The sequence below is a fragment of the Tyto alba genome, unplaced genomic scaffold, assembly GCF_018691265.1.
Source record: "Tyto alba isolate M040663 unplaced genomic scaffold, T.alba_DEE_v4.0 Super-Scaffold_20000042, whole genome shotgun sequence".
NCBI classification, from domain to species: domain Eukaryota; kingdom Metazoa; phylum Chordata; class Aves; order Strigiformes; family Tytonidae; genus Tyto; species Tyto alba.
In genome coordinates, this window is record NW_024881293.1 from 5,875,170 (window position 1) to 5,897,152 (window position 21,983).

At 39.2% G+C, this 21,983-nt stretch overlaps 1 protein-coding gene across 4 annotated transcripts; it reads left to right on the forward strand.

Moving 5' to 3' along the window:
* Positions 1-1,469: 1,469 nt before the first annotated feature.
* Positions 1,470-21,087, forward strand: CUNH1orf159 (chromosome unknown C1orf159 homolog). Of its 4 annotated transcripts, XM_042795024.1 has the most exons (11): positions 1,470-1,570; positions 2,739-2,855; positions 6,970-7,125; positions 7,281-7,371; positions 8,901-8,976; positions 10,962-11,066; positions 11,983-12,048; positions 13,407-13,541; positions 16,171-16,196; positions 16,527-16,557; positions 18,216-21,087. In XM_042795024.1, the coding sequence occupies exons 4-11, from the start codon at positions 7,300-7,302 to the stop codon at positions 18,311-18,313; spliced, it is 609 nt and encodes a 202-aa protein (XP_042650958.1). In that variant the 5' UTR covers positions 1,470-1,570; positions 2,739-2,855; positions 6,970-7,125; positions 7,281-7,299; the 3' UTR covers positions 18,314-21,087. The 4 variants fall into 4 exon arrangements, with proteins under 4 accessions (XP_042650958.1, XP_042650959.1, XP_032863731.1 ...); XM_042795025.1 differs by lacking the exon at positions 6,970-7,125; XM_033007840.2 differs by lacking the exons at positions 1,470-1,570; positions 2,739-2,855 and adding an exon at positions 3,836-3,937.
* Positions 21,088-21,983: the final 896 nt, after the last annotated feature.

Here is a 21,983-nt window from a genome sequence, read left to right on the forward strand (position 1 = left end):
GCAGTTTCAGCACTTAGCTACTCTGTATGTTTACCAGAAGCTGATTTCTGTGTATCATTGGGTGCTACACACAAAGAACAGAAAGCAAACAAGTCTGTCCACCCACTTGCCCCATTTTCTTCTATCTTTAGCAAAGTGTATTGAATTATATCATATATCCACACTTTGTGGGAGAAGCTCTAGGACTGCTGTATCAAAAGTTCAGTGAAAGCTTGTTCCTGCTGACTTCAGTTTTGAGTATTAGTAGTGCACTTAAGTTTTTCTCTGAGATTCTAGGTTCTGCTCTGAAACATTGTACCTACTTTGGAAAAAAAAAGAAATCACAGTAAATTGCTGTTCTTCTGAGGTATCCAGATTAGGAAATTTGTGAAGAGCTGCACTGAGTTTTCATCTGCAGTTATATAAATATTCAGTAAAACTGAACATGAATTTTCTTGATAAGTATTTTTATTCTTTATTACACTTAACTTGGTTGTTTCTTCCTTACTGGAAAAAAAATATTTCCAGATATGATGCCGGAGAGAGCAACTTTCAAAGAATTTAAATATTTTAAAATATTTTATTTTAAAAAGCATACTATAGAATTGATATCTTTACCCAAATGACATTTGGCATTGCCTATAGTATTTGTATTTTAAATTTGTTACACAATGTACTGCCATCTCAAACTTGGAACAAGTTTTAATTCTCTCTCTTCCAGACCTAGGTTAATTGAAGGAACTTCATGGGAACATGAAGGCATAGATTTCAGATCAGAAGTGCAGCTTTTATGTCCTCTCGTTTCAGGTCTTGGTTTTGCCAAGAGATCCTGCCCTTTCTGCCCCGCTTCAGCTGTAGCTGGTAACGGGGCCAAGCCGTGATGGGAGAGGAGCCTGCTTAGGTGAACAGCTCTGTAGTGGGTGTCATCCTGCTGGACGCCAGCATGGCCCTGTGCTTCTCAGAGCTTCCATTCCTTCTCTGAAACCTCCGTGCTTGGACAGAGGCTGCTGTCAGGCCATCTCAAGGGACTCCAGCCGTGCCGTAGCCTCCTTGTGTCCCCTCTCCTGACGCTTCTCTAATGAAATATTGCACCCTTTGATGATGATATTACCCCCCCTTTGGCAGAAGGCCCAAGGGACGGTGAACAGGCCTCCGCGGCTTCGCGCTGCTCCCCCCCGCCGCGTCCGCGTCGCCAAGCAACGCCTAAAATGGGCGCGCCCGCGCTAGGCACGCCGGGAGTCGCAGTGCCGAGGCCCGCCTGCCCCTCGACCCGCCTGCAGACGCAGGACTCGCTTTCCCAGGAGGCACCGCGCGCGGGAGAGCGGCGCCGGAGAAGACGCTGCGGGGCCGGGCTGAGGGCGGGGGTTTACCTGAGGGGAGGGGGGGCCGGCAGGTAGGGCGCGGCGAGGGGGCTGCTGGGATTTGTAGTTCCGAGGCCGCGGCCTGCTCAGCGAACCGGCGCGTCTGCCGGCGAAGGGGAGGAACTACAACTCCCAGGGCGCCGCGGGAAGGAGCGGGCAGGGCGCCGCCTGAGGGCGGGGGGTACGAAAGGGAACCTGCCGCCGGTGCCGCCGCAGGTCGCTTCCCTCAGGTATGGAGGCGGCGGGGGAAGGCGGCCGGGCCCCTCCGGCCGTGGGGGAGGGATGCGGGGCGGTGAAACCCCCGGGGCGGGGCGGCGAGCCCCCGGGCGTCGCCCTATTGTTCGTGGGCGTGGGAGGCGCCGCCGGGCAGGTGAGGCGAGGCGGCGAGCCCGGGAGCGGTCTGCCAGAGGCCGCCCGTGGGCCCCCGCCTCGCTGTCCCGCCGCCCGTGGAAGCGGCGGTGTGGGGAGGGACGCTGGGGCCGGCCCCCCCGGGCGGCATCCCGGCAGTAGAAACGTATTTACCGAGCGGAGAGCCGGCGGGGAGGGCGCGTTCCCGCGGAAAAAGCCCCCGACCCGCTCGGCGGGGCCGGGGTGGGGCTGCGGCGAGGAAGCAGCGGCGGTGGTTTGCCATGTAGGGTAAAGCTGGCGAAGAGTCGCCCCTGTTCCTCCTCCTTGCCCAGCTTTTTCAAGGCTACCGTGCTCCTGAGGCGATTTACGTTGAAGTGCAGTGTTCTTGAGGTGCATTTGGAAACGAGTCGTCTCTTTCTCATGGTCCAATAAAACTTCGGATACTCTTTCTCCTAATAAACTAACTCAGTTTACTACAGTTTTTTTGGCAACCTGAGACTTTCGGGTCTTGTGGGTGTTTGTTGTTTGTTTATTTTCCCGTCAGATGTGTACCTCTATAACACAGAATTCTGTTGCAATACTTAGGGTTTATAAGCAACCCTAAATAGGCCAGACATATGTTCAGTTTGCAAAGAATCTTTCCCTGTAGTGTACAGCTATACTATTGGCAAGCAAATTGCACCAGCATTCATTTCTGCCCCCAGTTTTTTAAGGATCCAATGACTGTTGTAACGGCAGAACTTACTGCTAGTTTTTTGTTGACTGAACAAAAGTAATGCTGGTGTTAATTAGTGCTTGCTCTAGGCACATTCCAGGTACGTAACTGCTTTTGAAGCAAAGCCTGGCTTAAAGTAGGTATCTTCATTGTCTTGAGCAGAAGGTGTGTATTTTTAATTGTCGGTTGCTGGCCTGTTACATAATCATTTTGAGGTAAGGGTAGAGATAGTAGTTCTTTTCATGGGTGCATGTTAAGAAAGCTGGAAAAACGAGTCCAGCTTTAATTTATACAAGATTGTTCTAAGCACAACCCGTATCTGTTCTACCGTGCAGGTTTATTGTGAAACAGTTGCAGTGTCAAGGAGAAATCAGAAGTAAACCACATACCACAACCATTCGGTGTTATCTGAGGAAGATGCAGTGTTTTAGTGCATACCTCTGAAAGAGCTGGTAAGTGAGAATTTAGGCCTTTACAAGTCTGTTGTTTGTGAGACTGCATTTTGACTTTTGTGATATCACTTTTTTATCGGGGCTAATTCAAGGTCGTGTCAGAATTAAGAAGCCTTTGGCAGTGGAATTAGTGTGATACAGTTTCAAACTCTGATCTGCTGAGTGAACTGTAAAACCACCTGAAACTTAGGCAATGCTTCTTTTTATTGTAATCTTTTTCCATATACCTGAAAAAATTACCTTGCTTAAACAATGCTCCAGCAACACTTTAAGCAAGAAAGATACAGGTAATTCAACAGAAATAATAAATACACATCTATATGTGTGGAAAATGTAGATATAAAGATGAATTAAGGAACATGTGCTTCTGGGAGTGGGAGGAACTCTTCTAGTGCCTAGTGTTCATGAATTGTTTGCATTCTTTTTTTAAAGGCAACAAGAGGAAGAATTCCCTTAGTGAATCTTGATGTGTTTAGCCTATGTGTATTGTGGCACTTGAGATCCAAGTTGACAGTGATTTTGAGATTAGTTTCAAATGTGGTACTCTGGTGTTAAATACTTGTTTTAATTAAAAAGTCTGTGTTCTCAAAACTGTGTTGGCATCTCAAGCATAAATACGATCTAATTTGGGCTTCAGTCTGTGCATGACATTATCTTTTTTTCTGTAAACCAAAGAGGAAATGCTGCCAAACGTGGAACATATTCTATGGGCTTGTAAATTGTTTTGCTGTGGGTGTCTGATCCTGATCAAATTCACATACTTAATTTAAAAACTAAAACTTCAGCTACCTCATTCAGAGGCAGGGTTAATATTCGTATATACTGAATGTATTGGAGGCTCTAGGGCTTCTTCCTTTCTAAAGTTACAATTATGGTATAAAATATTGTTTTCAGGTTGGCAAGAGAATGGTTATGATTGACTTGTGGCTGGAAAGCCTTAAAATGAGTTATGTTACCACTTCATGGTTTTGTACGGGGAGACCAATTAACAGTACAAATCCCTACTTGAAGTTGCTGTCTTGTTTGGAAGTCCTGCAGTTGATTTATTCTTTGACTTACAAGCTTTTTCCAACCTTGCTGAGGTGGGTTACAACCAGACTTCAGGAACACTATATATGTTTTTCATATTATTACATATAAAGAATATGGATACTTAAGGCTGTCTGATATCTTTTATGGGCGTTATCCTAAAAAAAAGATAGTAGTTATCTACTGTTACCTTCATGGCTTCAATTTCTGCCTTATTCAGACAGGTGTTATTTATATATTATGTTAATAGGCTTCTAATTTTTACTAGCCAATAGAGAATCCAGCAGGATGTGAAGAAGTGGTTCTGGAACCTGGAGTAAAATGTAGATTGAGTAAATATAACGTGTCTCATATCTTTGGAATCTTTAAAGGAGCTTGTTAATATGTTTTCCTTTTTCTGCAGTTACAACTGGTTCAGACAAAAAACAACCAAACAACAAATAATAAATATATAAAAGATTAGATCTTGACTCTCTCACAGAAATAGAAAATATTGGCTGATGATTTGAGGGCAAATAGATCTTGTGTCCTATATCTACTGGAACAGCTGCAGGGCAGATGTTCTAGTTTGTTAGAATCACTAGCGGCTGTGAACAAATATCTGCCCATAAATAGAATGGTATTGTTGATTAGTATCTTGATTTATTTCAGGAATGGAAATACAACCAATATTGAGCTTATGCTGTATAGCAATTCACTTGGAAGTGGCTAGTTTCACAAATGTTTTCTTAAAATAGGATCATAGAATGATTTGGGTTGGGAGGGACCTTAAAGATCATCTAGTTCTTGTTTAGTATGACCTGTTCCTGAAAATAAGTATTTTTCTAGTAACAAGAATATATTTGTTTAAACAAATGCCTTTTTCATCTGCCTTTTCTTAGAATTTACAACTGTTGTAATAATCAGGTATTGACAAAAATCTTTGCATAGCATCCAAAACAGAAGAATTTATCAGCAGATGTCTTTACCAACTCTGTTTTCCTCAAAGGAAGCTTTTTTCATCCAAGAAGCAATATCCATTTCTGAAGACAGACTGTAGAAAACTGATAGGTATTAAGGCAAACTCTGTGTATGTATTGTTTGAAATACAATCTTCAGGGTATGCATATTGATGGATGTTTTAACATTAGACTCTGCTGGACTGCCTTGAAAATTCCTAAACTGTTGTTACTCAACCTTTACTGCAATAGAAAGACATGAAAAGAAAAAAACCTGTTTTTAAAAGGTTAAATGTGCAAATTAAAGTTATACTCAATATGATCTAAACCAGAATTATTCATAGCATTTATATAAGTGCTCTTATACTGTCGTACAAAAGTGGAAAGCTCTCTGTCAAACTAGATAACTGCAATGCCTACATCAGCAATCACTTACTGAGTTGTAAGTAGCTTCTGTTCTGCTCAAATGTGTTTAAGAAGGAACTGTTACCATCAAAGCTATAAGCTAGGTGTTCTTGGCTTTCGGGGTATGTACTGCACCCTGGAAAGGTTGCCTCCTTTCATCTGCTGAGATGACTTCACCTTTTTGTTAAAACAGGTGTTGGCATTTGAGGTATCTTGTTATGTCAGGTATTGTTGAAAAATAATATTAAAGCTTTTTCGCCATCAATTTATAAGCTTTGATCTAGATTAGAAATGCATCTTTCCATCCTTCTGTAAAATTCCCAAAGCTAATTTTTCCCTGTTCTTTTTCACTGTTCAATCTTTCAGCTCTGTAAACTGCATAATTCATCTTAATTTTCACTCCAGGATGTGGTGGTGGTACCATTCCTGAAGCTAACTGGCTCTTAGTATCTCATTCTGGAGAATCTCTGTATGTACAAGGGCTCCTTGCTGCTTACATTCCGTGGTTCCTGGAAACCACACTGCCAACAGCAAGGCTAATCTGGCACTTTCTTGACCTTTGTCAGCTAGCATTGCACGCATAGTGCACTTATATTGACTGTCTGCTCTTCAATTTAGTACAGATGTCACTTTATTACGTGCATGTAAATGTGAACTGATGAAGTTGTGGATGCTGCAGCTTGACACTGACGGACTTGACATCCATCATTACACTTGAATTGGAAGGTGTCGTGACAGTGCAACTTTTCCTGCTCTGCCCCTCATCACTAACTGGAGAAATCAGTTGCATCAGTAAGAGTGGAATTTGGTTTTCAGGATTTTCAGTCCTTGATTTTGGAACTTTCAGCTGATAACGGGATAATAATAAGTTTTCCAACCAAGCTGAACTAATCTTATTTTGAAGTTGAGGCAGCAGGCTCAGTGTAAGTGGTTTAAAAAGCTGAACAGAAATTAATCATAGGAACTTCTCAATGATTTTTTTCTTCAGAAAAACAACTTCCCAAGGGTCACGATACGTATTTTGCAGTAATTTAAAACTCACCCACTGGATTTTTATTTAACAAAAATAGTAACACATTTCAGCTTGTGAGATGAGTCGCTAAAGGAGTTCTCCCTTAAAGTTGAAGGCTTTCTTTTGTATTCTTTCCTCTTATTAATCTCTGGCTAGAGGGCCTTGTGTGTCCCCATGTTTTATTTATAATATGAAAAACACTATTTTCCTAAAGCTACTATGCTGCAGGTACTGAGAACTGGATGTAGCTTCCAAGATTTTATTAACTAGAGAACAGGCAGATATCATAGTATTGATATAGGGAGTGTCTGAACAATGCAGATCAAGTATGATGTAGCACCTTGTAGTTTATCCAAACAAATTAATGTAAGAAACATGGACTTTTGTTAGGGTCTGTGTGGAGGTATATGGCAAAACCGGAGGGGGGGGGAAAAAAGCAAGGCTTGTAGCAGATTGTCCAAAACACTCTTTTCCACATTGAGAAGGTCTGTTCTCAGGCAATTGAGAAACACTACTTACTAACAGATAGACTTCATTAATGCTTCGTGGTTGTGCTGTCATGGGAGAAATTAATTACAGTATTGCCTTTTCAAAGTGGCGTGTGCTTTCTGTCCTGATACAAATCCATCACAGTTCAGTGCTGCCGCCAGAGGAGCCTGTAACTGTGGGGAGGCTTATCAGTGGTGGTGCCAGGTGGTAACTGTTCTATTGCAATCACATTGATTTTTAGATCCTGGGTGTGGAATAGCCTCTGCATGGCCCAGTTTGGAGCAAACTGATAAGGCTCCTTGTTTCTTAGCAACCACAGTCTGCCATAGCCAGAAACCTGCCCCTCTGCAGCTGGAGGGAAAATTCTGAATGTCTCAGATCTGGGTCTTGAGCCAAGGTAAGTCATTCCCCCCCCATCCCTGGCATATTTAATTTAAAAACCTTTGCATTCACGTAAAAGGAATGTGTTGGCAAAAGTTCCTTAACAAAGGGAAAGCGTAACTTCTCTGTCATTAATAAGACGTTCTAATTTTTTTCCCTGTTCTTACTTAGACCTGTGTCTTTCCTGGGCATGGAGGTGCCATATGTCCTTCTCTTAACTAGATTCGTAGCAGAGGTTGCCAGCAAATCTACTGAAAGTTCGGTAGGTACTTCATGGTTTTTTGTCATGCTAGGTGCTAGAAAACCAGAAGGATCAGATTATTTTCCTCTCATATTGCAGTTTATAGAAGGCTTTCTAATTCAACAGAAATGACCCATACTGCTAGTAGTCATTAACTGAAACTTTTACAGTGGGTCAGTTTGCTATGATGGCTGGTTGCCTATTAAAACATTGAATTCTTCCTAGTCATGTGCTTGTAGGCTAGCAGGGATGCAGCTGATAATGCCTCACACCATGTGGAAAAAGCACCCTGATGATCAAAAAACCACTTTTCAAGCTGCTTGGCAGTTTAACTACAAACAATCCAAAATATGGATACCCAGAAGTTAACTTTTTAAATGACTTAGAAGCTCTGAAGAAAACACTGCTTCAAGTCCCAGAAAAAGATCAGAGGATAAAATTCTGCTTGCAGGAGAGTTTGACCAACAGAAGTTTTTAAAAAACTGTTCTTAAGCATGTTACCTATAGATCTTCTGGTTCTTTACTGTAGTCTACCTCCCCATGATGCACTCACAGTGTGAAGTCAGCTTACTAATATCAGTTTTGACAGTCCCAACCATTTCTCCTTTGATCTTTGTCACTCCTATATTTGATGAGGTTTGCTTATAAGCAGAATAATACTGGCTGTTACGTTAGGTATATTTAAGTTACTTTTATGGCTGAATAAAGATCAGGACTTGTTACTTTTGACCAAGAATACTCCATCCCTTTTTGAGACTGATTTGACTTGCTATATTCTTTAGGGGAACGTACCTGCAAAACTTTAAAAGGCATGGGAGTTTTGTGGCTTATTTTGTACACATTCAGGGAGTGGATGTGCCCAAGTCTATACAGGATGTTACTAATATCTATCAGAAGAACCACAGAGTTTCTAACAACTGTTTATCTCTAAGCCTATGTCAGAGCTTGTTGTAATTTGTAAATAATTTTGAAACTGGCTTTTATATAAACAAACAAAAATTAAAAATAAACTATGTGCCTTCAGGATATGTGAAGTTATTCTTTTATATTAAATGTTGAAGGACTAAGCTTTTGTAGTTCTGCTGGATTGCTCTGCCAAATGTAGATGTTATCACTTGCAATATGGGCATTCAGTGAAAACTGTTTTTTGCCGGTCATTTTGCCAATAATATTTCTTAGTAAATCTGTTAGGGCATTTGTACAGTGCTGTGGGAAGGATAGTTTCCCCTCTGAACTGTGCTTCACTGAAGAATTTAGCAAGTATATTTCTAAAGCAGTTTTTCTGCGGCTTTGTCCAGTGTCAACAGTAGAGTGTGCATTTGTTCTCGAAGTGTTAGTTTGGGTAGCAGCTGCCAGGTCAAAATCAGCTTGATGGTGCATCTAGCATGTTTTCTCCTTGTAAGGTTGCTTCATGAAAAAAGAAAAAGTTATAGCAAGTTTTAACTGCAGTCACTGCCTATTCTCCCGTTCTTCATAGATTTTTTTTTTTGGTAGAAGCATTTTAATAAGCTTAAAAACTGTGTGAAATGTTATGTAATTTATTTTCTTAGGTTTCAGAAACAGAATGCTGTGTGGATATGCTGGATTCAAACAGTTCCTGTCCAGTAACCAACCAGTGCAGTCCAGGTATAATGTGTCATTTTTTTATTAAAATTCCAGATTTGTTTTTCACAGTTAACACCAAAATACAGTGCCTGATGAATTGGGGAGTGAAAACAAAATAATTAGCGCATGTACATATTGAAGTCTTTCTTCCTCTGTATACACAAGATAATACTTCTTTTGATTCACAAATGTTCTTGCATGGTAAGGAGAATAGACGCCTATTAATAAAGTTATTCTTTATCTTTTTTTAGTGTGCAGTTGGATTATGTAAGAGCTATTGTAAATGCTTAAAAGCACTAAAAGTCCGTATAATGAACACAAAAAGCAAAAATGCTGTAATGCATATCTATGGGAGCATTAAGAATAATTTCAATATCGTCTTGTTAGCACAAATTGCCTCATTATTTCTTGTGCCATATAGGTAGAGTTGTTTTCTTCTAAACGGAGTTAACTTCTTTTGCCACTCTCCAGCAATAGCAAAAGGGTGGTCTTTTTTTAATGCCATTTTATTTAAAATTGGAGAGCAAAAGCAGGAAAATGGTTCCACAGCCCACAGTAACAAGAGAATTAGTGACTTAAAAATTGGGGTCCGCTTCTGGGTTCAGTTATTTCCTTGTGATGGTTGTTAAAGCATTTTAAACCTATCTATTTTCACTGTTTCATTAGCATCTCTAACTGTTGCTTCGTTTAATGCATTCATTTCTGCTTCTAAACAATCTTAGATATGGTATAAACAATTGTCTTCAAGTTATGGGATTGCATTCTCTTAAATCTTATTGTAAACTGATAATCTACCCCTCTCTTTGGTGTCAGATAAGTGCTTTGATGCTTCCTTCCTATTACTGTAGAAAGTCTTTGCCCTTACGTTGGTTCTGTTTGTGTTTAGATTAAATGTCAGATGTAATTTATTACTGTGGGCATCAAATGTGCTGCTTCTCTCTAAGGAAAACGTAGCAGCAGAGCTGTTTTCAAATCAGCACCTTACTAATGGTTTGCTTTATAGGATAATTGATACCAGTTTGGCTCAAGGCTCTATAGAACTGGATTTTAGCCAGCACAGTAAGTTTTTTTTTCCTTTAAATGTAGACTGTAATATGATATAGTAGGAATATCCTTCTAATCTTCATGTCTCAAGTCTAAGCCTCAAGTGAAACCACCACAGCTTTATTGTATTAAATGAAGTTGTTGCTGAAGATGTTCCCTACATTTTTTTTTTCTTAAAAAAAGACATAGCCGTATGTGCATTTAAACATAAATTGAGAGATTTGAACATTGAAGACACAGACCAAGATGAAAGTTTAATCAGTTTCCAGCCTGCATGGTTGGGTGACTGATAGAAAACACTCGCCATCTGTCACAGAATAGTTTAAACAGGCTTGGCTTCTTCTTAATGTGAAACAAATAGTACAATACTTGAGAGGACTGAGGCATGGGAAAAAGACTGTACTATGGCAGTATTCGTATTTTTAGCTTGCCATGCTTCAAGTGATTGACTATAGGGATGTCAGCATCTTTTTTCATCCAAGTACACGCTTTCTGGTTCTTAGCATCTTTGTCCCTGCCTACTTCTATTTTCAGTACTATATATTAAAAGGGTGCTAAATTTTGTTTCAGCAGTGTATGACCTCTGAAAGTAAATGGTAAAATTCTGCTTCTTTTTTAGTATTGTTGAGGGCAGTTACAGGCTGTTAGACACTTCCTATTTTTCTTAAAAGTGAAAGATGTGAAGCAGTGAATGGAGCTATGTTGAAATTGCCCTCTGGGTGTTGTTTGCTTGTAACTCTTTCTCCTTTTTGGCCCTTGAAAGGTTGTATCTTTTTCTGGAATAAACACTTTGAAATGAAACCTCTTAACTTGTGTAATATAATAGGAAGCAGGAGGTGTTTGTAACCAGTAGACCAAACGGAGGGAATTTCTGTTGCCTTTACTTCTTTCTGAAGACTAGGAAATATCTCCAGTGTCACTTTTGTTGTTTTCAAACCTCTGTACATCTTATTCTTATGCAGGTTGTTACAGACGATGGAATGAGGATGGTAGTAGCAGCTGCATTAAATGCAAAAATGAAACCCTTCCTGTTTCATCTGTTTACAATCTGACTGAATGCAAAAATAGTGAGTCATTTACCATCCCTTTATTTTGATGGGGTTTTTTTGGTACTGCAATGTCTTCTTGAATATGTGGTCCAGCAAAGTCTGTTCAAGAAGGCATCAAATGTTGCACTTCCCCCCCGCCCCACCTTGTAAAACTTCAACCTTTTCCAAAGTCCACATAGAACTTTGAGCTTTTGAACATGCAACAAAACCTATGGAAACTTTGAAATTTAGTTTGCAGAAACTGTGCAGAGTGCCGTGGAACCATTCCACAGTTTAGGAGGTGGGGGATGGGGAGGGGAATAAAAATCTTGTTATGTATTAGAGTACATAATCTGCAAATCCAAATGCAACATTAAAAAACAAATTCTGCCCGATATAAATTTTTAAAAATAATAAAAAGTCCTAAACATCAAAATGATTAAATTTACAGGGTAGGACCTGTACCAAACATATGGTGAATACTGAATTTTTTGGCTGCTTTAATCTCTGCTGTAAGAAAAAGGCATTTGCTATGCGTGTTTTCTAGGGACTTCTCCAGAGCATAAAGCAGCTCAGATTGTATTTGAGTTTTTTGAAAAATCTCGATTAAGAAGTCTAGATTAATTTTGTATGGGTGCTTTGTTTGAGAGGTGAAAACTGTTCAATTCCTTGTAAATACTTTTAATGAAAGAGAGAAGAATCTTGATCTAAATTTCTGTGAAATGCATTAAGTGAATTATTTCCTTTTTGGACAAATTTTGATGATGCTTGTTTGCTTCCTTTTGTTGAAGTTCTCAAAAGTGATTTAAGGAATTAATTTTTCCTGGGAGAAATCAGGATTCTTATACAGGTTCAAATAATAACTTCTGAGAGGTATAGTAGCCTCTTACTAAGATTTTCAACAAATCTGTAGGTTTTGCGAGAATTAACTTTAAAAAATTATTTTTGATTACAGCTGGTATCAGAGGAATGAATTTCCAAATGAATATAAGCACTGTAACTCCTTTCATACAGAACATAGGTGAGTAAATGGAAATAGCTACTGATGCAGGCTCTGTGATTATTCACTGTGTACCAGCCCCTTCATCATGTGGCATTTGAAACAAGCTGTAAAATATATTTTTCTGTAGCATAGGTTTTATTCTAAATGTAGTAGCCATTTTTAATTTTTCTGGCTTGTTGTCAACAAGAATCTTTCATAAGTCTTAGAGCTGAATTTTGGGGTAACTGTATGTTACTGAATGGTTCTTTCATCTTGTCCTGGTGACCTTGAAGTGGTTTTCTGGTACAGGTTGAGCTGATTATTTATGAAAACCCATAACTTGAGTTTTGAACAATATGCTGCAAGCATTTTATGTTTTTAGGGGTGAGGCAACATGTTACGCATCTGTTACATTTTCGTTAGCCTTTCTATAGGTTGACTTTTATCACTGCTGACCAGTCATTTCTGTTTTATCTCCTACAAATACTTGTTTGACACTGGTAAGAATAATACAAATTGAGAATATTTAGATAGCAGTGTTGCATACTTCAGCAAGAGGCAAGATGATCTAGTGTTAGAGGGTGAGTGCTTATCATCAGTGCTCTTAAAAAGAAAAGCTAAACAACCATGTCAACCTTGGGTGCTGCTGATCCCTTTCTAACATTTGTCTTGTCATGTGTGTATACTTGACTTGAAGTGTCTAGCGCTCTTCAGAGTGTGGACTTCTGAAGCAGAGCTTGTCTGCAACAAGATCATAAACAACTTTTGTTTCTTAAAATACTTGCTCATTGTGATCATAATTTTAAATAAATAAAACAGCAGAGTAAATATGCAGGGCATTTTCTGAGGCAGGGAAAGTGGAATAGAGGTGAGGGAGGGCACCTTTTGCTAATGTCTGCCTCCTTTGGATAGTTTCTATATCAGTCACTTGAGGAAAACATATTGCTGGGTGTCTTGTACCTGTGGTATATTGTCTGTTGACAAGTTCTGTCTTTAGGACACTTCATTTAAGGAATAAAAGAACATTATTAATGTTGAGTGCCTCCCAGCACTGGTTTTGAAAGTTACGTAAAAGAAACAGAATGGTGGGTTAAGAATTTGTGGCTACCTTCAGGAAAGTAGAGACTAAAGTTTCTGTGACATTTGGCAGGTGGGGTTGGGGAAGTTGTTCATAGAATGAAATGAATATTGAAAGATCTTCACAAATGTTTCAGTGAGGTCTGTCTGTATATGAAAAAAACCCCACTGCTTTTTTTCTTCTCCTGTGAATATCAGGAAGTTGGTCTTTATCTTTTGTTCAGCCCTTCTATTAGAAGAGATTTCTAGTGAATAATAGTCTTCTCTCTCTCTCTTTTTTTTTTTTTTTTTTTTTTTTTTTTTTTTTTTTTTTTGTACAGGGGGCCCAGAAGTGGCAGCCTCTCTCATCTTAGGGACATTTTTCATCAGTTTATTCCTGATTCTGTCTGTTGCTTCTTTCTTCTACCTCAAACGTGCCAATAAACTTCCTAATGTTTTCTACAGAAGAAACAAAGGTAAAATACCTCTAATTGTCTATTTAATCTCTGAAGTTCGGGCCTTTGCTCAGTTTCTTAATTTAAAACCTTTAAACTTCATGTCAGTGTTCTAATTCATTGTAGCCACTGCTGTGTCTCTTGATCAACCAAAGCAATGCAAACTAATGAAAAATTTTCTCCTGCTACATGTTTTCAGTATGATGTTTTTGTGGTAAGGTAGATGTCTGTTCTCAGTCTGTGTGCTTAGGTGCATATTACACAGTATCTCTTACTAACCTAGCTATTGTTTTTTTGTAGCTTTCAAAGATTTGCCAGATTACAATACTTGACATGAGTTGTCACTGATTATTAGATAGCTGATTTCAAAAAGGAAAGAAAAAAAAAAGTTGGTGCTTTTTGCACAGAGGGCATTTCTGTAGAACTTAATAATACTTGTTTATTTCAGTATACAAAATGTCAGGCATTTATAAAGCCTTACAAAAACCAGTGGTGGTTTATTGTTAGTTTAGAGAGAAGGGAACCGCAATACAAAATGGCAGTGTACTTACCATGGATGTGTCAGCAGCAGGAGAAAAGGAATGGAACTTGGTTCCTCATTATTGCACTATTCATTCAACTGTGTTTGCACTCTAAATGCAGGATTTGCTGGGGCTTGGAAGAGCTAGCTGCTTCATTATTTTTTTAAAGTGAACATACTTTAGCTTTTCTTTTTATTATGAAATTTATTCTTTTTATAATGAATATCTGGGATGTGCTTAGCCATAGAGCACCAAGACTTTATGTAGACATCTGGCTCTTTCAGATGCTTCAGTTTCTGTGAAGCTGTTCTATGTGTCCACATTTTACTGGTCTTCAGTGTCCAGGAGGTGGTAGGTAAAATATGTGGAAGGCAATGTCTCCATTTTGCCCAGTGTTTTGCATGAAACTGAGGCTGATCTAGGACTCTGTCTCACCCCTTCTATGCAGTCACTTTGAATGATTCCCATGACAACTTCTCACACAGCATTTGCTGTGTTAGAGCTCCTTCTGTTGAAAGCAAGCTGTTTATTGGGTAGGTCAGCTAAACAAATAGACCTCCTGCTACTTTTATTCATGTCTTACAGGACCAAGCTCAAGCTAGACTGTCACAATAGAAATAAGCTTGAAAAGAGAAAAAGGGGGTGGGTGAAGCAATACAATTCCATTGTTTGGCTAAGAATGTTGTATCTAGTCATAGTAATTTCATGGATGTCCTTGTTTGGGCTGGAATAGAGTTAGTGTTTCTTCTTAGTAGCTAGAATAGTGCTGTGGTTTAGATTCAGTATGGGATTCGGTGTGAGAAGAATGCTGATAACACACTCATGTTTTCAATTGTTGCTGAGATTTCAAGGACTCTCCAACTCCCCATGTCCTGCCTGTGCGCAGGTGTACAAGAAGTGGGGAGGGAGCATGGCCAGAGCAACAGATCCAAATTGGGCATTGAAACATTCCATACCATGTAACATCATGCTTGGTATATAGAGGAAGGGCGGCCAGGAAGGGGCTCTCTCTTGCTTCCAGGATTGCGAATGCGGGATTTTGATCTTTTGGGATCACGAGCTGGGACTGATGGGTATCAGTCAGTGGGTGGGGAGCAGTCAAACTGTGCATTGCCCGTTTATACTTTCTATTATTATTGTTGTTTTCTTTTATTACCATTATTAAACTGTTTTTATCTCAACTTGCAAGTCTCCCTTTACCTGTCCAATTCCCTCCCCCATTCCCATGCCGGTCAGGGATGGGGGGGGGCAGTGAGCGGCTGCGTGATATTTGGTTACTGGCCAAGTTCAAACCATGACAATGGAACATCACGTTTCCAGTATCTGTGGTATTATTTCATGTAAAAGTCTACAACAGTAGGTACCTAAGGTCTAAACTGATCAGTGCCACAGGAACTGCTAGTGTTCTAATCACAACTGCCATATTGAAACCTCTGGGTTGCTTTTGCATGTGTCTTTGAGCAAATTTAGTTAGTACGAGATTCTCCTTCAGTTCTTAAGTGGGTCAAGAGCTGTTGTGTTATGACATTTCTAAGATGGAGGGACACCAGACCTCTGTTGAGGCTTCAGTGATACTGGTCTGACTTCCACATACTGTACTGATAGCTCACTCTGGTCCAGCATGCTAAAGCATCGATGTCCTCCTTTGAAGGAGAAGCATTAGAAACATTTCTCTTGCTTATTATCATGTTAGCTTTTCTTCTGTCTGGATGATGATCATCATGTGGCCAATAAAGACAGCTACCTCTTGTATAAAAGGATTGCATCTTTCACTGCTCAATTGTTTTCTATTTCTATCACCTTTTTCTGGTAGTTGGCTCAAAGTGCCATTTTTTCCTGTTGAAGCTTCTTCACATTAAAGAGATACTGCTGTGGCTACCTTCTTTGAAAGTAAAATAAGTCATTCCTGGAGACCTTTGCAACCCTTTATCTCTAATCTTGGAAAGAGTCCTACGGGCAATGTATTCCACTAATGGGATTTCTGAATGTTCTGATCTGTTTTGATAGTCTTTGTGACAAAACTATTTTTTTAACAATGGAATTATGTTGTTGCATGTGTGTATTTTTAGAAAACAAGCAGTTCTAGCCTTCTAGATTAATGATGGTTAGTCTCTCTCTTTCTCTTTTAGCATCTGTTCTCCAGCCTAGTGAAACAGTAAGTAAATTCCGTCCTTCCGATAGGAACAAGCAAGCATCAAACATAAAGTAAACAATAACTTAAAGTTTTAACAGTTCATTAGGGAGCTAATGAATCTAATGTACAAGAGGCTGAAATAAAAGTAAAAGATATTTCTGGGTCTGGACTGGAAAAAAGGGCAAAAGATGAATACTGACCGTATGGATTCTATTGAGTTACTTTCTCCAAGAAAGACTACACAGTAAATATTATTGGAACCCTAAAATGTTCCTGTATTTTTTTTTTTTAATGAAAGACTGTGAAGACAAAAGTTGCTTTGTTTGACATGATCGTTCTTCTGTTATGCAGGCATCTATGATACCTCCCCCAGCTTCTTCAGGTGAGGAACTGTTCTCTGGGGCATGCTGCTACAAATATTTTACCTGTTGGCTTCCCTTTTATGCATCTCATTATTGAAAAGCAGGCAAACTGTCTCAAAGTGGATATGCTAAGAACACATAGCAAGTCAAAGCAATTACCTGTAAATCCTGGTATAGAACTGTGGCATCTGTTGAGGGGACAGAAATCCAATGAAATCTGTCTAATAGACCTTTCTGATAGGATTTATTGCTTTAATTAATGTAGGCATAAAGTATTGATGGAGTACTTTATGCTAAAATAGATCTTTGACAGCTGCTAAAATAGATCTTCAACTCCTCTGTCCTATTAGAGAAGTCTTACAAGTAGATGCAAATATTTTTTCATAAGTGCTCAAAAATAAATTATTCAGTCTGGGTCCTATTTTCAGGATTGGAATCTTCTTGACAATGTCAGGTTGGCTTATTTTCAGGCTTGCTGATTTGAAGCTTATCAGCTTCTTGAAGCAAATAACACAGACTGTTTGGAATATACTGTTTGAGGGGGGGTGTGTTTGCAGCTTGTCTCTCTTTGGTAGAGTTGTGTTTTTAGTAAGTGTGAAATTTATTTCTTGGGGAAGATTTCATCTAATCACCTTGACTCAGTTTTCCTCCCCAATTTTTCATAATTTCAACCTATAAATTTTACTAAGAAGTTTATACTCTAATCTGCTTTTTTTACACCACATCTGGGTAATCCAAGAGCAAAAACTTGCTTTTTGGTGGGCCTCTAAATTTGTGCTACTTCTAGAAAATAGTACATGCTGGGTTTATATTATTAATGAGCCAGTGGCAGCCTAATAAAGCATAAAATATCTAATATGACTCTCCCAAAATATATGCTTAAAAGGGCAATGGATTACACCTAATTAAATCAAGTCATTGTTTTAAGTGTCTCTGACTGCGTAACAAAGTTTGAAAAGTAGTAGTTAGCAAAGGATATATTTTGCAAATGATAGAAAATTTTATGTCTATACATGAAATTAATTTAGAGTGGCTAGGAAAGTGGATTTGTTGATGAGTTAAAAGTGAGACAGGCCAAAGCTTCTAAAAACTTAAGAAATAATGGCCTTCTAAGCTCATCAAAATTTCTGGTGTCACTTCTCATGTATGCATAGACCTTTTTAATCAAGATGGTATAATTAAAATTTAATTTTTTATTAATGCAGTCTTTAACTTTTAAACATTTTTAGATATGTTCCAAACTTGGTCTGGGTCTGTCTGTTAAACTGACAGCCAGTGCTGCTTGTGAAAAGTCTTCCCTACTTTAATTTATACATCTGTTTAAAAAGAAAGTATAGTTGTGGGGGTTTTTGTTAGGGCTGAAAACAGAAAGCTGCATATGCTGTAAACACAAATCATGGAAATGCCAGTTTGTAATGAACACCTTGTTTACTAGGCCATTAGAAGCTTGTTTAAAAAGTCTATTTGTAAACTTCTGCTGTATCAGCTCTATGTAGGTTTTTTTGTTATTTTTGTGTTTTGTTTTTTGTTTGAGGGTTGGTTTTGGTTTTGTTTTTTTAAGGTCCAGAATGACTTTAGTCACTCAGGAATTATTAGATGGCATGTGGTGTTATAAATTAATGATAAAGGCATGCATATACAGCAGGTGCTGATGATGTTTCTGTGCCCACCATTTCAGTTCGGAAGCCACGATATGTCAGACGAGAACGGTCGCTAGTGACATCTGCATCTGCTGCTATGATCTCTTCCTCTGAAACCAGGGTCAGCAACGTTTAGCCTTCATTCTTGACTGAGGACTTTATAAATGTACACAGCATTGAAGGAACTTCTTCTGAATCCACTGAAGTGTCAGGAAAACATCGCAAGCAGCTGACCTAAATGGAAGCTAAATTACTGTGTCAAAGGGTTTGTGCCAAATGTTAACAGAGAAATGAACTAATGCAAAGATACTGATGGGAGGCTACATCCAGTTCAGTGAACTGCTTTGGTGATCCTGAAATGCACTATTCCAGCTCTGTGGTTCCATTTGTTTCCTACAGATGCTGTGTTTAAAATCTTTAAAGAATCTGCCTTTCTTTTGTACACTTTCAGCTTTGGCAAGTACTTCTTCCTGTGTTGTGATGTGTTCTGTGTCCCCAGAGCTGAATGTCTCAGTGATGCAGGCCAACACAAAATACTGGGATTCCTCAAGGATGTGGACTCGTTTGAAGGACCCACTAACTAATGCTAACACTAAGTGCCACTGCTTTAACATTGTAGGACAATATAACAATACTTAACATGCTGTATCCTTTTGAAGCAAAAATTGATGCCTCCTCCTGGAGCATCCTCTTCAGCCTGTGACATAGCTGACCCTGGTTTTTAACTGTGAATATAGACCCGCTATCCAGATATTGTTGTTCTTGGTGCTTTTGAAGGCTGTGGTCAGTATGGGTCCAATCCCAAGTGTGGGAATTCATCGGGAAGCTTTTCCAATTGGCTTCGGTGCAGTCCTCGGGTAAAGAGCCATTTTCTATGGCTTTGTAAACTGATAGGCTGCTATGTCTGTCCTGCAAAGACTGTCTCCGCTGGCTTCCTTCCCTTAACGCAGCAGTTGAAGGGAAACCAAAATTCCTGCAGGGTAGCTGTGCACCCGGTAGACATGTCACTGAGTGTTGAGAAGAACAGGTGAGGTCAGGGGGATTTCTGCCAATGCAATAAGGGGTTTCTTTGGTCAAGCCCTTCAGTAACATGCCTGATATCTGCAGGCCAGCACCTTATGACCGAGCTCAACAAGTATTTCCTTGTTGAAAGCACTGGATAAATAGCCCTCACTCTCAGATGCTTGTTCTTGCCCGTCCCTTGCCAGCTGTGTGGCTGAGTAGTCACTTGATCAGGAAATTAAAGTAGCTGTAAAATAATTTTTTTTGGCTAGGTTATCCTTCACCAATTTTTTTCCTGTCGTGTTTGACTCTGTTGCCATGTGAACACAGCTATCAGCATAACGGGCACAGTGGTATGGGCATAAGAGTGGGTGACTGGGGAATAAGTGAAAAACCTGAGGTTGCTAAATTGGTTGAAGTGTCACTGTCACCATATGGGAAATTATAACTATGCAGCTTGTGCATTCCCACCTACCTGTGTTGCTATTGCCTCTTTTGGTTTAGCTGGCACTCTGTTATGGGTCTGTGCTCCTAAAATAAATTACTTGGAAGCTCTTCATCAGCATCCACTGGCATGAACCTAAACTGGAACAGTCAGTTCTCTTTTTCAGGAAAATGTGAACATAACTGTCTTGAGCTGACATGACACCCATATGGAGAGTCCAAAGCCTGTGATGCAGATTCCTTTTTCACTGTGGTTAAAAACTTATTCAAAGCTGAAAGATGAGAACTGGGATGGGAGAGATATATTTATCTTATTGAATAGACCTGTTTTAATGTAAGTTTCAGTGCAGTTGTATTTACTTTTGTCTCTCTCCTTACAAGGTAATGAGATCTCTTTGTAGCATCCAAACAAGCTGGGGCAAAAATTTGGGGGTAAAGAACAAACCATGAAGAGGTCCCCATGCAAAAAAAACCAAACCAAAACAAAACAAAAACCAAACAACCAACCCCCCCCCCCAAAAAAACAGAACAAAACCAAAACAAAACAACAAACAAACAAAAAAACCCCAACAAAACAAACAAACAAAAAAAAACAACACAAAAAACTCCCCCTGAAATTCTGTATGGAGAAACTTAAGATTCTTTCTATGACAATGGTAAGTAAAATTTTTGTTCTACTGGACAAAACTAAAGAGAGCAGATAATGCCATTTTGACACCCTTCAGCTTTCAATATGAAATGTGCTTTATAGTTTGTATGTTCCAAGTTCAGGAGGTGGCAGTTTTGTTTCTGTCATTTTGATGTCTTTGTATCTTTGTGCTGCTGTAATTTTTTCCACAGGTAGAAATTATGTCTGGAGGTCATAGGTTTTTCCTGAACTTAGTTGCTGAATATTTTCCTAACTGCTAAGGAAGAGGAGTAACTATGCAAATAATGCCAAGAAACTGCACCTTTGCAAGCAGGGAGTTTCTGCTTGTGAATCTGTCAATGATAGTGCATTCTTGTATTGCTTAGTTGCTAGTATTTTCTTTCTACACATAAATTACCGAAGGATCATTCATGTCATTGTACATCTGAACCCTATCTTATCCTCAAGTGCATATTGTAACTTAGTTTAATGTCAAGCATCTAACATAACATTTCTCTTCCCCTTCTCATACTCTTCTTCCACTCCTCCCCTCCCCTTTTAAATGCAGCAGTTATTATTTTTACTATTTTCTTGTGTTGCAGGAACTATTCAGCTTTTGTTATTGCTGTCTGACACAGTGGACTCCTGGTCTAAGCAGTTTCTCATTCGTTTGCACTGTCAAGTTAAATAGATAATGTGGTGTTTTGGTATCCATCTCCCTTCAAAATAATAACACATATGTATTTTAAAAAATTGGCTTTATGAACCCTGATATTTAATGTATTTGTATATTTTTAAATTGTGTCGAAATAAACATATTTGAGCCTTTTTCTTAATGACTGTGGAGGTCATTCATGCATTTCCTTTCCAAGCACAGAATGAAGGGAGCAAAATTAGGACCCGAAGTAGATCATTGTTTCAGCTCATATGGCGTGCTACCTCCACCAGAACTGAAATTTTAAAAAAAAAAAAAAAAGTCTGCTCCTTGTTGTGTAGCCAGGCTGTTCTTCTGCAGGCTGTGTCTTCACACCTCTGAACTGTAGGGCAAAAGCCACCCATAAGGGCCTTACCTGTAGTGGTGTGACAGTAATTTTGGCAGAGAATGTAGTTTTAGTAAATGACAGAATTTTTACACTGGTATATCTTTACTTAATTCTCAATCAAAGATAGCAGGAGTAAGAGGAAGCTGCTAAACTGCGCCAAATGAACAAGAAGTAGAGATAATCAGGATAATTTCTTATCAACTGAAGTGAATATTATTGTCTTGGGGGTTTGCATATCTTCCCCCATCTGATTGCTGATTAATTTAAAAAAGGGAATTTGGTACTCTTGTTGGACTTCTTTCTTACATATATATCTTGTGTTCTTAACTCCAGTTGCCAAAACAATCCATTGAGAGAGCTGAGCCAAAGGAAATTGGGATGCTGAGCCATATGGTCTGAAATACTAGTTAGTTAAATTCTGCAATGCTCCTTTCTCTCACAAAACTAGCTGAGTGAGCCTGATGTATGAGAAAGATGCTGCTTTTAGTATGCTGATGAGGAAGGGTAAGCCAAATGCTTTAATGCCCACTGTGCATGCACTGTGGAAACTCTAATCAACTTTGTTGTCAAAGCCAAGGTGAGTGTCACATACAAAGAGAAGGTGACCTGGAAAATAATCCCCCTGGGACAGGAAGACTTAAAAGGAGATTTGTCAGTTAAATGGACTCTGACCACCACACACACCAAAA